We start from the raw sequence: 13,736 nt of genomic DNA on the forward strand, positions 1-13,736 counted from the left end.
ATTGGCTGGATGATCAAGTTATGTCTCTGCGCCTCAGTTTCCTTATCTCTAAGTGGGGCAGACAAGAGTACCTGCCTGCAGGGGTTGTTGGGAGGAATCAATGAGTTGCTTAAAATGCTTAGAACAGAGTCTGGCACACAATGAGTGCTAGATAAGTGTCAGCTATCACTATCACTATTATCATCCCGCCTGCCCTGCAGAGTCTTCGCAGGCTGGGCGGTCTTTGAAATTCTTTCTATCTGTATTTATTCACTGTCTGCCTCTTTCCACAGGGCTCTGAAGTGGCTTGAAAGAGGGGGCTCAGGGAGGCCTCTCCAGGCTGAGATGAAGGCTCGAGAGACAGGATTTGAGGTTGGAGACTGGGGTGGGGTGTTCCCCACTGCCATATCTGGGTGCTTTCCTACCCCAGCACGAGAGCCCAGCCCAGCCAAACCAGCCCTACTGCTAAAGCCACCGACTGCCAGGGCCGGATGGGTCCCGAGTCCGACGACAGATGAGAAAACTGAGGCTCATTAGGCCTCGTTCCCACTTCTCCACCACCCTCGCCGGCGCCCGTCAACCCCCACAACCATGTCTGCTGTGGACAGGGCTCCGTTGTCAATTTGACTTGGGGAAAGAGAGGGAGGGCAAGGAGGGACAGATACAGCCTTCACCTATGGAGTTTAGGGCCGGGGTGCTGGTGGCGGGGCGGCGCAAGAGTCCAGCCCATGCTTTGATCTGATACGTGCGGATAGCACCATTTCACAGCAGACACAGTTGCCCACAAGATCCTAAAGGGCAGACAGCAAAAACCGTTTCTCTCTCTCTCCCAAAGCACCCAACCTGCATGTGACTTTTCTACTGGGGCAGAAGAACCTTCCTAACCACCCTGGTAACTCCTAACACCAGCACTACAGGAAGGGTAATACCGAACGCGGCCGTCGCCGACGGGGGGCAGTCGGGGCGCGCTTCCTGGAGGAGGCGGCGCGTTTCGCGCGCTCCGTCCTTAGGAACCATCCCCTTCCCTCACTTACCGGTGTCCAGAGAGGTGAACGCGGCGCTCGGGCTGGCTCGCCGGCCGCCTCCGCCGCCGGGCACGACCAGCGTCTGCATCTGCCGCACCAGCTCGGGCATGCGGTCCCAGTGGCCCTCGGCGCGGCAGCGCTCCAGCTCGCTCTCCATCTTCAGGTGGGAGCCGTGCGCGCCCTTCGCAGCCATCTTCGAGCGGGCGCTGTCATGGGAGGTGCGGCCGAGAAGTGGAGACCTGGCCGGGGGCGGCGTCCGGGCTGGGGCACACTCGCGGGCGGGGTCGACGGGGGCGCGGGCGGCGGCCGGGGCCCGGGGGGCAGCGGGGGCCCAGGCGGCGGCGGGCGGGCGGCAGCAGCAGCACCCAGCGCACCGCCCGGCGCCTCCGGGCTGGGGCTCTGGTTGCGCGGCGCGGCCGCGTCCCGGAGCAGCCTCCGCCTCTGCCGCAGCAGCTCTAGGCGCTGCCGCCGCCGCCGCCGCTGCAGCTGCTGCCACAGCCCCCGCCCCGGGCCCCGGCGCCGCCAGCTGCGGACCCGCCCCGGGCAGCCGCTCCACCCCCGCGGGGGCGTGGCGCGGCCTCGGCGAGCCGGGCGCGCGGGCGGCCAGCGCGGCCACAGCAGCCAGGCGCGCGGTGGGCGCTCGCGGCCGCCCCGGCGCCAGCCCCCCGCGGCCCCCGCCGCCGCCTCGACGCTCACTTTAATGCTGCGCGGAGCCCGGGCGCCCGGGGGCACCTCGCTCCCCGGCCCCTCCCCATCCCATGGGGGCTCTCGGCCTGGGAGAGCCGTGCCCAGACGGGCCGGCTTTGTGTGGTGGCCCCGTCACCGCTGCTGCCCCCGGCACGTCACAAATCCAGGCAGAGGCCGGCCGGCCAGTTGCCCCCAACTCCGACAGCGAGCCTCCCCCGGAGCCATCGGCCGCCGCCCGCTCCGGCCCTGCCCTGCCCTGCCCTGCCGGGACACGCGGGCCTGGCGCGCCCCGCGGGGACTCGGGGGAAAACAGGCCGGTGCCGGGGCCCTCGCCTCCCGGGACGCCTCCCCTCGGAGACTTCTTATTTACTGTCTTCACAGCGGAGTTCCTCTTTCCAGCCTGACTCCCCCCCATGCTAACTGGCTGGCCTGTCCTTTGCGGAATCCCGTTGCCCTGGATTTCTGAAAGGGTTTAAGCTGTTTGTCCAACTTGGTGTTTCTTTCTTTCTTAATTCTGATGTCTAAAGACTGTGATCAAGCTGCCCCGAGCTCTCGGCAGGGCTGAGCCGGGCGCGTGGGGTGCTAAGAAGTTCAAAGAATTACCGGGCGGCCCGGAGGAAGGAGCGGAGGGACGAACACCCCCTGCTGGAGACGAACACCGCCTGCTGGAGACAGTTTATGGTGGCCCCGCCTCCGGGGCGACAGTGCTCACAGGCCGGTGTGGGAATTGAGGCTATCACGCAAGAAATCACTGTCAGGCCAGAAAGCAAAAAAACCCTCTGTATTTGAAATATATTGCATGACACAGACGGAAGACTCCAGAAGACAGGAGAGTCAGGGCAAGCTTTTAAGTATAGACTCCTGAGAGTTAGAAGGTGTCCGCGTTCCTTCCCAACGTGGAGGTCTCCGCCACTGCCTGACACGTGACCTTAGAGTGCCCTTGACCACTTTCAGTGTCAGGAGCCCCACTCCTTTGTGCTTCTGGACATCTGTAACCGTGGGAAGGTTTTTGTCAAGCGGAGCCCAGGCTCCTGGTGCTTAGTCCTCTGCAGCCTCAAGGGGTTATCTGGTGAAGGCAGTCTTCCTGGCACCCCTCACCCCCAGCTGCCCCATGGATACCCTCCTGTCCAGGTTACAAATGCAGCTCCAGTCCTTGCTGAGGGGGAGGAGCGGGGGACAGGATTTCCTGACCTTGGGTGCTGCTCTGAGCACCTGAGGTCTCTTCTGAACTCCCAGAGGCCAGGAGATGGGTGAAGAAAAATTGAGGCAGCTCTGGCAGTTGGAATTGAGAGCCAATTTACTCAGTTTGCACAGGTTCCTCTGGCCTACCCCTGTCAACTCCTCTAGCTGGCTTTGGGTTACCCTTTGGCTGCCCTTGCTGGTCACCAGAACCGGATTTGACTTGGAGAGAGCCATGCTTGTCCTTTCAGCGAAGGTGGCCTGAGAACTTGGTGTGATTTGCCCCAGATCTGGCATTCCCCAGAGTCACCCCTGGGGCAGGCAAAGAAAAGCAGTGTTGATAAGAGGGGGGCCATCCTGCCCTCCTCCCTCTTTTTGCCCCAGTCCTTTGCCAACCCTGCCCCCAGGTTGCAGGACTCCAGGGAACTAAGCAAAGGGAATTGCTGCTTGTTTTTTTGAGGGGTGCACCAATATTTCTGTGGGCATGGGTGGGGGGGAGGGGGTAACAGACTATTATGTTCAAACTGTAAGGAGCTTCTCCTGGACACTGCGGAACATGTACCAGACCCCTTCATGGCTCTTTTCCGGCAGAGACGGGAACCCAGCCGCCAGTGAGCAGCATTTTTCAGGGGTGTGAGAGACTGCGAGAACAAGAATGAAGAACAACCATGATTGTATCAGTGATATTTGCCAAAACAAAAGACATATAGGAAGTGTGGTGGTAGTTTTCATTTTTTAATAATCTGAAATCTCTCAGATGAGAGTTTAGGATGAATTCTGATAAAGACAGCTGTCATTTGCCAGCTCAAAAGTCCTACCAAGGGGCCGGCCCAGTGGTGTAGTGGTTAAGTTCACATGTTCCACTTTGGGGCCAGGGTTTGCAGGTTCAGATCGTGGGAGCAGACTTAGCACTGCTTCTCAAGCCACACTGTGGCAGCATCCCACATAAAATGGAAGAAGGTTGGCACAGATGTTAGCTCAGCAACAATCTTCCACAAGCAAAAAGAGGAAGATTGGCAATGGATGTTAGCTCAGGGCCAATCTTCCTCACACACGCAAAAAAAGTGCTACCAAAATAGCTTGATCAGGTGAAACAGAGTTCAATGCTTACCAGAGTGAGGGAGGGCACTGCCTTCACAGTCTGAGGAGCATCTCAGAGGAAGTAATGACCTTCATGGGAGGTAAATCAACTTGCTGAGAAATGTGTATCTTCAAGGAGCAACAAAGATGGTACAGCATGAGGGACCATCTGGTTTAAAGGGGACCTTGAAACCAAGCCGACAGAGGACTCCACGAGTTCAGCTGCTGCCCCGGACAAGGTGGGGAGGCTCTTGCCACCGGATCCTGAGAGAGGCTGTGTTAAGATGTTGGTCTTGGTTCTCATGAAGTTAAGGGCTTGGTGAGATCTCTCATATATGTATAGGTGAAAGGTGTATGATATTTAGTTAGGCCCAGAATGGGAGGGTATTGAAGAGCTCATTTGAACTCACAAAAAGTCTGTTCAGGGGCTGGCCCCGTGGCCGAGTGGTTAAGTTCGCGCGCTCCGCTGCAGGTGGCCCAGTGTTTCGTTGGTTCGAATCCTGGGTGCGGACATGGCACTGCTCATCAAACCACGCTGAGGCAGCGTCCCACATGCCACAACTAGAAAGACCCACAACGAAGAATATACAACTATGTACTGGAGGTTTTGGGGAGAAAAAGGAAAAAAAAGTCTGTTCAGGGACTTGCCCAGTGGTACAGCGGGTTAAGTGCGCATGTTCCGCTTCGGCGGCCCGGGGTTCGCCGGTTCAGATCCCGGGTACGGACATGGCACAGCTCGGCAAGCCATGCTGTGGCAGGTGTCCCATATATAAAGTAGAGGAAGATGGGCATGGATGTTAGCTCAGGGCCAGTCTTCCTCAGCAAAAAGAGGAGGATTGGCAGCAGTTAGCTCAGGGCTAATCTTCCTCAAAAAAAAAAAGTCTGTTCATGTTTGGGCTCCCAGAGAAAAGCTTTGGTTATCATGGACTAGGGTAAGTCACGTGATGGCACGGGAATTTCAGAAAGTTGGGAACGCACTGCCTGCAGTGGCCAGTGAGACCCAGGAATCCTCATCATTGTCTCAGTTATCGTCCAGGGACCTTTTGCACAGCTGGGTGTCTGGAGTAAGGGACTTACCTGCATGAGATCAGTCTGGTCTTGGGTCGTGCACTTTCCTCTGACAAATTGTTAACTTCTCTATGTAACCTGTATGCCCCCTCTGAGCTGTAAGAGTAAGCAGACAGATGAATCAGTCTTAGAACTCACTTCGTCTTTGCAACACAAAAGATTGTCCACATGTTGGATGAGAATAGAATCACAGGGCAGTTTAAAGCGCTCGAGGTCCTGGTTGAGGACCTGTGAAAGGTAGCAGGGCAGCTCAGTAAACTGAGGCATAGTGGGCCAGGGATGTTGTTGATTTTCCCTGGAGTAAACAAACAGGCATTGACTTTTGATTTAAAGAGATGCCAAAGAAAGCACAACATAGATCTATAATTGCAAACATGTAGTCAGGCTCCTGAGGCCTTGAAGATAAAATAGTATTTGAGTGTGGTTCTAAAGGGAAGTGCAGAGGATTTATTCACGGCTCCGGGGTCCTAAGCGAATCTATAGTCCTGCCCACTGTCTTTTTGACTAGGAAGATAGGAGTGTTACAAGGAAGGGGACAAGGTATGAAGACTTTTTTCTCTTTAAAGCTTTGGCTTATTAGTTTTATTCCTTCTTTAGTGCGTTGTTGTTGAGGCTATTGTGCAAATTTGGGTACAGGTTTAGTTGGGTCAGTTTGAACGTTGATGAGTTTAGAATTGTTTGCCCACAAGAGAGCTTCAATTTACACACAAAAGTACTGGGAAATCAATATCCAAATTAGCCAGGACCTCATTATGAATAGAGAGATCCTCGGGGACTGGAAGGAAGAGACTGTCAGGAGAGCCTTTAAAGTGGCAATTCCGTTCACACAGTAAGTCCCTCGCTGGTAGGTTAATGAGTGTAGTGTCACAAAGGAGAAAAGAACATTCCTCGGCTAAAGGGTGCAGGCGGACAGTTACGGGCTGGGCCTGGGGAAGGTGTGCTGAGGATCGTTAGGTAGATGCGTGACACGGAGTCTCATTTGACTCCAGACTACCCAGAGTAGTTTGTTGACTCCAAAGCTTGTATAATAATGCCTGGGTATAAGATCGATGTTATTTGTCCATATCAATCAAAATTTTGTAAGGTTGTCATTTAATTTTTAGAGAAATGTTTCCTTGTGCATTTAAGAGTAGAATGAGAAATTGAACACCTTCATTGATAACTTCTATTTTTCATTTTCCTTTAGTTTCTTAGTTCCGGACCTCTTTCAGTGTTTTGGAGGTCTGGCCATGGGGCTATTTCCCACTCTACTTTTTGCTTGCCTGTTAAATTCCCTGTTTCTGGTTTAAGGCCATTCACGAAAGGCAAGAGAGAGCCAGAGTCACATCTGCTTCAGGATCCACTCCTGCTTGCTGTCCTTGGCGCTGGGTGTTAAAGAACCTATCCCTGAAGTCTCCATCAGACTTCTTTTTTGGCCTGAAGAACTGAATCAGACCACGAATTATTTTCACAGGAAAGACAGAGGTTAGCCTCCAAAAGACCCTGGCCAGCATCTACAGCTTCTCTAAACCTCTGTGCTTTCTTGTGCAATTCAAGATCTTGTGTGTCACCATGGAGGGTTTTCCTATTCTGACTTTTTCATTGAAATTTTCGCATCTGATGTTCCTACTGACACATGAACTGATGGGTATACATCTGGCCACTCTGGATTATATGTCTCCCACACGATTCTAAATTCCTCGGCAATGTTCTCTCTGTCTTGTCTAGGTCTTGGAGAATCTTTGATAGTGACTTTCAGCTGAGAATGAAACCAGAGCTTAAAATCCACCATAAGAGGTCTTCTGTGTGCTGAAGGAGGTTTACCTTAAGGAAGTAAGTGAGCTTGGGGGTGTCTGATTGGCCAGGGGGGAGAGGCAGTGGGTCAGAGGGAGAGACAGGGTGGCAGGAGATGGAGGAATGTAGGATGGGAGATGAGGAGAGTAGGTTAGATGGTGATTTGGGGAGATCTAAAGACAGATAGTTTTAAGTTGTTCACAGTTTCCCTTTGCTTTGGCCAAAGAATCTGTTAAGGAAGTAATTTTGGAATCAAATTTCTTTTGGATGCTTCCTCATGCTAATAAAAAAATGAAGACCATTGGATGTTTGGAATTGTGTTTCCTTTTCATTCTAAGGCACTTCTCAAGTAAGTAACTTTGTTCATATCAAAAGTTCCTTGTAGTGGTCACTGTCATTCTAAATTCTCCTTGGTGAAATGATGCTATTTAGAAAGATAAGTGCACAAATTTGGGCTATCGCATAAACACACGTAAGAAGCAGAAATCAGGCCCAAGGAAGGCATGCACTGAGATTGATACCATGAGAGAACCCATGAGAGACTGGGTATGGTCAGTCGAAAGATGCTTGTGCATCCTGTGGCCCAGGGCCCCCCCAGCCTCACAGCTAGACCTTATCCCACCACAACTCTGATAAATTTACAGTTCCCAGAAGATGGAGGGTGTGCAGAGATCTGCTGAACCCAACTCTCACAGACAAAGTAAGTTTGAGGAAAGTTCTCATAAGGTGTCTATCAGTGGCCCAAGACAGAATTTGTCCCTGGACCGGCTTAGGGACAGACTTATTGGACCTACACTTGTCCTCTTCACTATAAACTTTCCTCTTGTAGATGCACAACAATAAATGACCAGGACAGACATAGAAGAGTAGTAGCCTTGTTAGTAATAAGGCAGATATCCACCGAGGAGAAAAGACTTTCAAATATGGTGAGATCTTCAAAGGATTCCTAAAGAGTGTTTCTTATTGCTAGGAGACAAAATAGACTCAGTGTTTGGGAGGTCAATAAAAAGAAGAATCAAAAAAAGGAATTTGAACCCAGGCCCAAGGCAAGCCTACATCCCTCAGTGGTGTGGTCTGAGAGACCCCGGATGGGCTCGAGGGCCTCAGAGGAGAACACTGTGTGTGAGTCAGGAGTCTTGCGCCAGAGTGGTGAGGAGTCTTGTTTGGATCTCAGTGTTCCTCAGTAATCGAATGCTGGCTCCCTGAAAATATCATCAAAACAGCTTTGTGATGATGCAAAGCTGAGTTTGTTCTCACTGCAGGAAGAGAGAATACTGCTCTGCAGAGCCGTAGTAGCATCTAGAATGGGGAGGCGAAGTCGGGACATTTAAGAAGTGTTGGGATCTGTTTCAAGGTAGCTCTTCCAGTGAGGGGGCTTAATTAGGACTGGGCAAGAATCACGACCCGATAGCTGAAGGTGGGGACAGGGCAAGAGTTTCAAAGACTCAGGAAAGAGTCGTTGACGCAATCTGTTGAAAAGTTGCAAAGTTCATTTAAATGGTTTCTGCATGAAATTTCTGCAAAAGACAATAGTTAGTTACAACTTTTATCACCCCAGGCAAGAGTTTCCTGCAATAGTGAAGTCAACTCAACATCAAGAGTAAGTTGTTTGGGTATAGAAAGTTTTGGTTCTTCCTGTGTCCTGACTCCAAGATGTGTTGTGTATGACTCTTACCACATCCCCTCGCCCATATCAGATCACTCTTATTTACACTGGCTGTCACAGTGGCCGTGAATAGACAGGCCATCCAGAGGCGGAGACATCTTCTACTCCAGCCTCTTCTGTCCTACTGTTGTATTTGCCTTTTGGAGTGCCCAAGAGCCCTGTGTTCCCAACAGGAACCCTAAAAATTCTAAATTGGAATCTGAATTAAACCTTTGCTTCATAGTCCTTTCATCCGTGCAGGTCATCAGGGTGTGTGATGTGGAGCAGAATGACCAACTGCCTCCTCAATCTTCTGTAGTCACATGGCCCACAATCCTGACATTCGGAAATCACCTTTGACTTATCACCATGATTATTGGCTCATAGCATTTCTGGCCCATGGTGTCTTATGCCTTACTTAAATATCACTGCTGTGGACTGGCTGCCTGTGTGGTCAGTCTTTCCCTTTGACTGCTGCAGGAAAACTGGAGCTAATCATCAGGCAAGGGATAAGGCCCTACAAGGGCAAGCTGCAAAGCCATGAAATCCTTGTGCTTGTGCACTGTAAGACTCAGTAGTTATTTGTTGTGTTAATTTTAGAATCTTAGAATGTTAAGGTTTCCCCAGTCCCGGGAGGTGAGAGCTCTGGGCTGTCTCCTGTCCCAAAGACCCACTTCATCATTGAGATGGCAGCACCTCCCTCCATGCGCTGACCTTCCTCCCCTGTCCCCGTCCCTTCTGTTCCCTGGGGCCTCAAGTGACTCCTGCTTCTCCTTGGTGGCTTGTGTGTCATCTTGCAGGACTGTTACAATGGTTCCCTTCCAAGAGTGGGAGCCCACGCTTGCTCCCAGCCTTGGCCAGTACTGGTTCTCTGCCAATACTGCCATCCTGGTGGGAGGGAAGTCAGCCCAACCCACCAGAGCTCAGAGCCTTTTCAGCTCACCCCATGCTGGTCTGGTTTTAAGCTCCACCCTCCCAAGGCCAACCTGAGTGTCTGCCCTTCAGTGATTATAGCAGTGTTAGGCCTTAAACTCTAGCTGTGGTCTACTAACTTTTCAAAATTTTTTTCTTTCTTTTCTATCTTTTTAACACATTTTTGTGTGTGTGAAAAATAAGATAATTAAAGGAAAGTGCATAAAACATAATTATTATGAGGCAAATTCTTGTTAACCACAAATTAAGAGTCAAGAAATAGGGCTTTACTGGCATCCAGAAGCCCCTAGTACATCCCTTCCCAAACACAGCCTTCTCCCTCCTACAGGTAACTGCTGGCTTTTGTCCTACTTTTCCATTGCTTTCTGATATCCTTTATCACATTTAGGAAGTTCCTTCTATTCCGAGTTTGTTAAGAGATTTTTTTTTTTAATTATGATTGAAATTGAATTTTTCAAACACTTTTTTACATTTATTGCGTTGGTCATGTAATTTTTCTCCTTCAAATTTATTAATATGGTGAATTACTTTGATTCTCAAATATTAACCATCCTTGCGTTTCTAGAATAAGATCGGTTTAGTCGTATTATTTTCCTATTGCTTCTGTAACAAATTACCAAATACACAGCGGCTTAAACCAGCGCAGATTTATGACCTTACAGTTCTTGAGGCTGGGAGTCTAACGTGGGTCTTGTGAGCTAAATCCAGGTATTGGCAGAGCTGCATTGCTCCTGGAGGCACTAGGGGAAAATCCATTTCCTTGCCTTTCGCTGCTTCTAGAGGCTGCTGCATTCCTCGCCTGATGGCCCCTTCCTCCGTCTTCATAGCTCTCACTCCAATCTCTGCTTCCATGGTCACATCTTCTCTCTGACCCCGACTCTCCGGCCTCCCTCTTATAAGGACTCTTGTGATTACACTGGACCCACAAGGATAATCCAAGATAATCTCCCCATCTCATGGTCCTTAATTTAATCACCTCTACTAAGTCCTTTTTGCCGTGTAAGATGACATATTCGTAGGTTTTGAGGATTAGGATGTGAACATCTTTGGGGGCCATTATTCTATTTCCCACATCGGTCATAATGTATTTTCCTCTCTATATATTGCTTGAATTGATTTGCTAATACGATATTTTATTCAGAATTTTTGTATCCATGTTCTTGAGTGAGATTTGGCTAAATATTTGCTTCTGGAACTATCTTCATTGGCTTTGGTATCAAAAGTTATGCTAGCCTTATAAATGAGTTGGAAGGTATGACCATCTTCTTTCTGTTCTCCAGACAGTTTGTTTGTGGTAGGCGTTATTTTCCCTTAGCTATTTATGGGAAGGTTTTTAAATACTGATTCAATTTATTTAAAAATTATAGGACTTCAAATTTCTATTTCTTCTTTGATCAATTTTTAGCAGGTTATATTTTCCTGGGTATATATTTGCTTCATCTAACTTTTCACAATTTAAGTGTGAAGTGATTCATAAAATTCTCTTATTGTCTTTTTAATGTTTATAGAATTTATAGTGACATCTGCTTTTTCGTTCCTGCCATTGATTATTTGTGCATTCTGTTTTTTATTTTTCTTGACAGTTGGCAAGGATTTATACATTTTTTCAAATTGTATAATTGCTCTTTTCAAAGAGCCAACTTTTCTTCTTTGAAAAAACCAACTTTTGGTTTTATTGATCCTCTCTATGGCATGTTATTTTCTATGTCATTGATTTTTGCTATTATCTTTATTATTTCATGATTTTACTGTATTTGGGTTTCTTTTGTACTTGTATAACAGGATAGGCCAGATTATGCTGCAGTAACAAATGGTCCCCCCAAAATCTCAGGGCTTTCAACAACATAGTTTATTTCTCACTCAGGTTGGCTGGGTTCTTCTCCACAGTGTCTTCACTCTGGGGCTCAAGCTGGCAGAACAGCCACTGTCTAGAACATTGACGATCATTATGGCAGAGGGAAAAGAGTATGGTGAGCCATATGTTTGCTGGCTCTTAAAACTTCAGCCTATATGTGACACCTCACACTTCTGTACACATTCCATTGACCAGAGCAAGAAATACAGCTAAGCCTGATGCCAGTGCCTAGAGATGGGCAGTGAATCTTTGTGAATAATAATATAGTATTCCATATCTTATTTCTCTAACTTTTTGAGATAGAATCTTAGCTCATTAATTTTTAACCTTTCTTATTTTCTTTTTCTTTCTTTCTTTCCTTTTTTTTTTTTTTTTTTTTTTTGCTGAGGAAGATTCGCCCTGAGCTAACATCCATGTCAGTCTTCCTCTATTTTTTAGTATGTGGACTGCCAGCGGACTATGGCCACTAACAGTGGTGTAGGTCTGTGCCTGGGAACCAAACCCGGGCCGCCAAAGTGGAGTGTACTGAACTTAACCACTAGGCTACTGGGGCTGGCCCTTATTTTCTAATATATACATTTAAGTCTATAAATTTCCATGTGTCAGCTGTATCCCATGAGAACTGATACATAGAAATTTTGTTAACATTCAGTTCAAAATATTTTCTAACTTCCTTTGTGATACCTTATTTGACCTATGTGTTATTTAAAAGTGTTTCTTAATTTCCAAATAGATATGGAGTGTTTTAAAGTGTTTTATTTTTCGGGTGTAACTGCAGTGTATAAGAGAATATGCTTTGTGTGATTTCAAATCTTAGACATTTTTTAGACCTCGTTTTCAACCACATGATCTTGGGAAGAGGACCTTGAGCCTTAGAGGAGACCCCAGCCCTGGCCAGCACCTTGATTTCACCTTGTGAGCGTCTGAGCAGAGAACCTAGTTAATCCCCACCTGGACTTCTGATCTACGGAACTGTGAGGCAAAAAATGCGTGTTTTTTTAAGCTGCTAAGTTTTAGTAATTTGTTATGCAGAAATAGAAAACTATTACAGTGTTTTTGCCAGTGAATAAATCACTCAGTTTTTGTCTGAAAAGGTCTTCTCATGCTTATTCTTGAAGGTTATTTTAGGTGAATATAGAATGTTAGACTAGCAATTTTCTTTTAGCTCTTTGAAGATATCACACTGTTCTCTGGCTTCCATTGTTGCTGTTGAGAAGTCGGCTATCTGTCTGACTGTTGCTCCTTTGAAAATAATTTCTCCCCCTCTCCTTATCTTTAATACTTTTTCTCTTTTGCAGATTTATTTTAAGGTGCCAAGAATAGGTTTCCTTAAATTAATTTTGCTTGGGATTTGTTGTTCATCTTGATTCTGAGCTTGAAGTCTTTCATCAGTTCTGGAAAATTCTGTTATTATCTCTTCAAATATTATCTCTGCTCATTCTCTCCTCTCCTCCTGGGACTCCAAGTAGCTATAAGTAAGATCTTCTCACTGTATTCTCCATGTCTATTACCCTTGCTTTTGTATTTTCCATCTTGTCTCTCTTTACTTCATTCTAGATGGTTTCCTCTGCCATATTTTCTTTTTTTTTTTTTGAGTTCATAATAGTTTACATCATTGTGAAATTTCAGGTGTACGTTATTTCTTGTCTGTCACCACATAAGTGCTCCCCTTCACCACCTGTGCCCATCCCCCACCCCCTTCCCCTGGTAACCACTGAACTTTTCTTTGTCCATGTGTTTTTTCATATTCCACATATGAGTGAAATCATCTGGTGTTTGTCTTTCTCAGTCTGGCTTATTTCACTTATCATAATTCCCTCCAGGTCCATCTGTGTTGTTGCAAATGGGATGATTTTGCCTTTTTTGTGGCTGAGTAGTATTCCATTGTAAATATATATACCACATCTTCTTTATCCAATCATCAGCCAATGGGCACTTCGGTTGCTTCCATGTCTTGGCTATTGTGAATAGTGCTGCAATGAACATAGGGGTTCATATGTTACTTTGGATTGTTGATTTCAAGTGGTTTGGGTAGATACCCAGTAGTGGGATAGCTGGGTTGTATGGTAGTTCTATTTTTAGTTTTTTGAGGAATCTCCATTCTGTTTTCCATAGTGGCTGCACCAGTTTGCATTCCCACCAGCAGTGTATGAGGGTTCCCTTTTCTCCACACCCTCTTCAACATTTGTTATTTTTAGTCTTAGCAAATAGCCATTTTAACAGGTATATGGTGGTACCTTACTGCAGTTTTAACTTGCATTTCCCTGATGATTAGTGATGTCGAACATCTTTTCATGTATTTATTGGCCATCTTTTTTTTTTTGAAGAGGATTAGCCCTGAGCTAACGTCTGCCACCAATCCTCCTCTTTTTGCTGAGAAGTATTGGCCCTGAGCTAACATCTGTGCCCATCTTCCTCTATTATAAATGTGGGATGCCACCACAGCATGGCTTGATAAGTGGTGCATAGGTCAGCACCTGGGATCCCAACCCACAAACCCCAGGCCAATGAA

At 47.6% G+C, this 13,736-nt stretch overlaps 1 protein-coding gene and 2 long non-coding RNA genes across 6 annotated transcripts in view; 1 reads left to right on the forward strand and 2 right to left on the reverse strand.

Annotated features, from left to right (window-relative positions):
• Positions 1-1,595, reverse strand: part of TTC7A (tetratricopeptide repeat domain 7A) — a 121,370-nt gene extending 119,775 nt beyond the window's left edge. Inside the window, exon 1 of one of the 4 annotated variants that reach the window (XM_023619128.2) lies at positions 1,014-1,595. In XM_023619128.2, the coding sequence (XP_023474896.1) occupies positions 1,014-1,197 (184 nt within the window). In that variant the 5' untranslated portion in view covers positions 1,198-1,595. The remainder of the gene's footprint in view (positions 1-1,013) is intronic. The other 3 variants (XM_070235510.1, XM_023619129.2, XM_070235511.1) reach the window with 3 other exon arrangements.
• LOC111768108 (uncharacterized) lies at positions 1,015-12,317 on the forward strand. Its single transcript, XR_002800177.2, has 3 exons — positions 1,015-1,167; positions 6,726-6,830; positions 12,042-12,317. It is a non-coding gene; the product is annotated as an uncharacterized lncRNA (long non-coding RNA).
• Positions 2,458-5,114, reverse strand: LOC138917694 (uncharacterized). The gene is made up of 2 exons (XR_011426085.1): positions 3,982-5,114; positions 2,458-3,511 (listed from the first exon to the last, which is right to left on the reverse strand). It is a non-coding gene; the product is annotated as an uncharacterized lncRNA (long non-coding RNA).
• Positions 12,318-13,736: the final 1,419 nt, after the last annotated feature.

The sequence above is a fragment of the Equus caballus genome, chromosome 15 (genome assembly GCF_041296265.1).
Source record: "Equus caballus isolate H_3958 breed thoroughbred chromosome 15, TB-T2T, whole genome shotgun sequence".
NCBI classification, from domain to species: domain Eukaryota; kingdom Metazoa; phylum Chordata; class Mammalia; order Perissodactyla; family Equidae; genus Equus; species Equus caballus.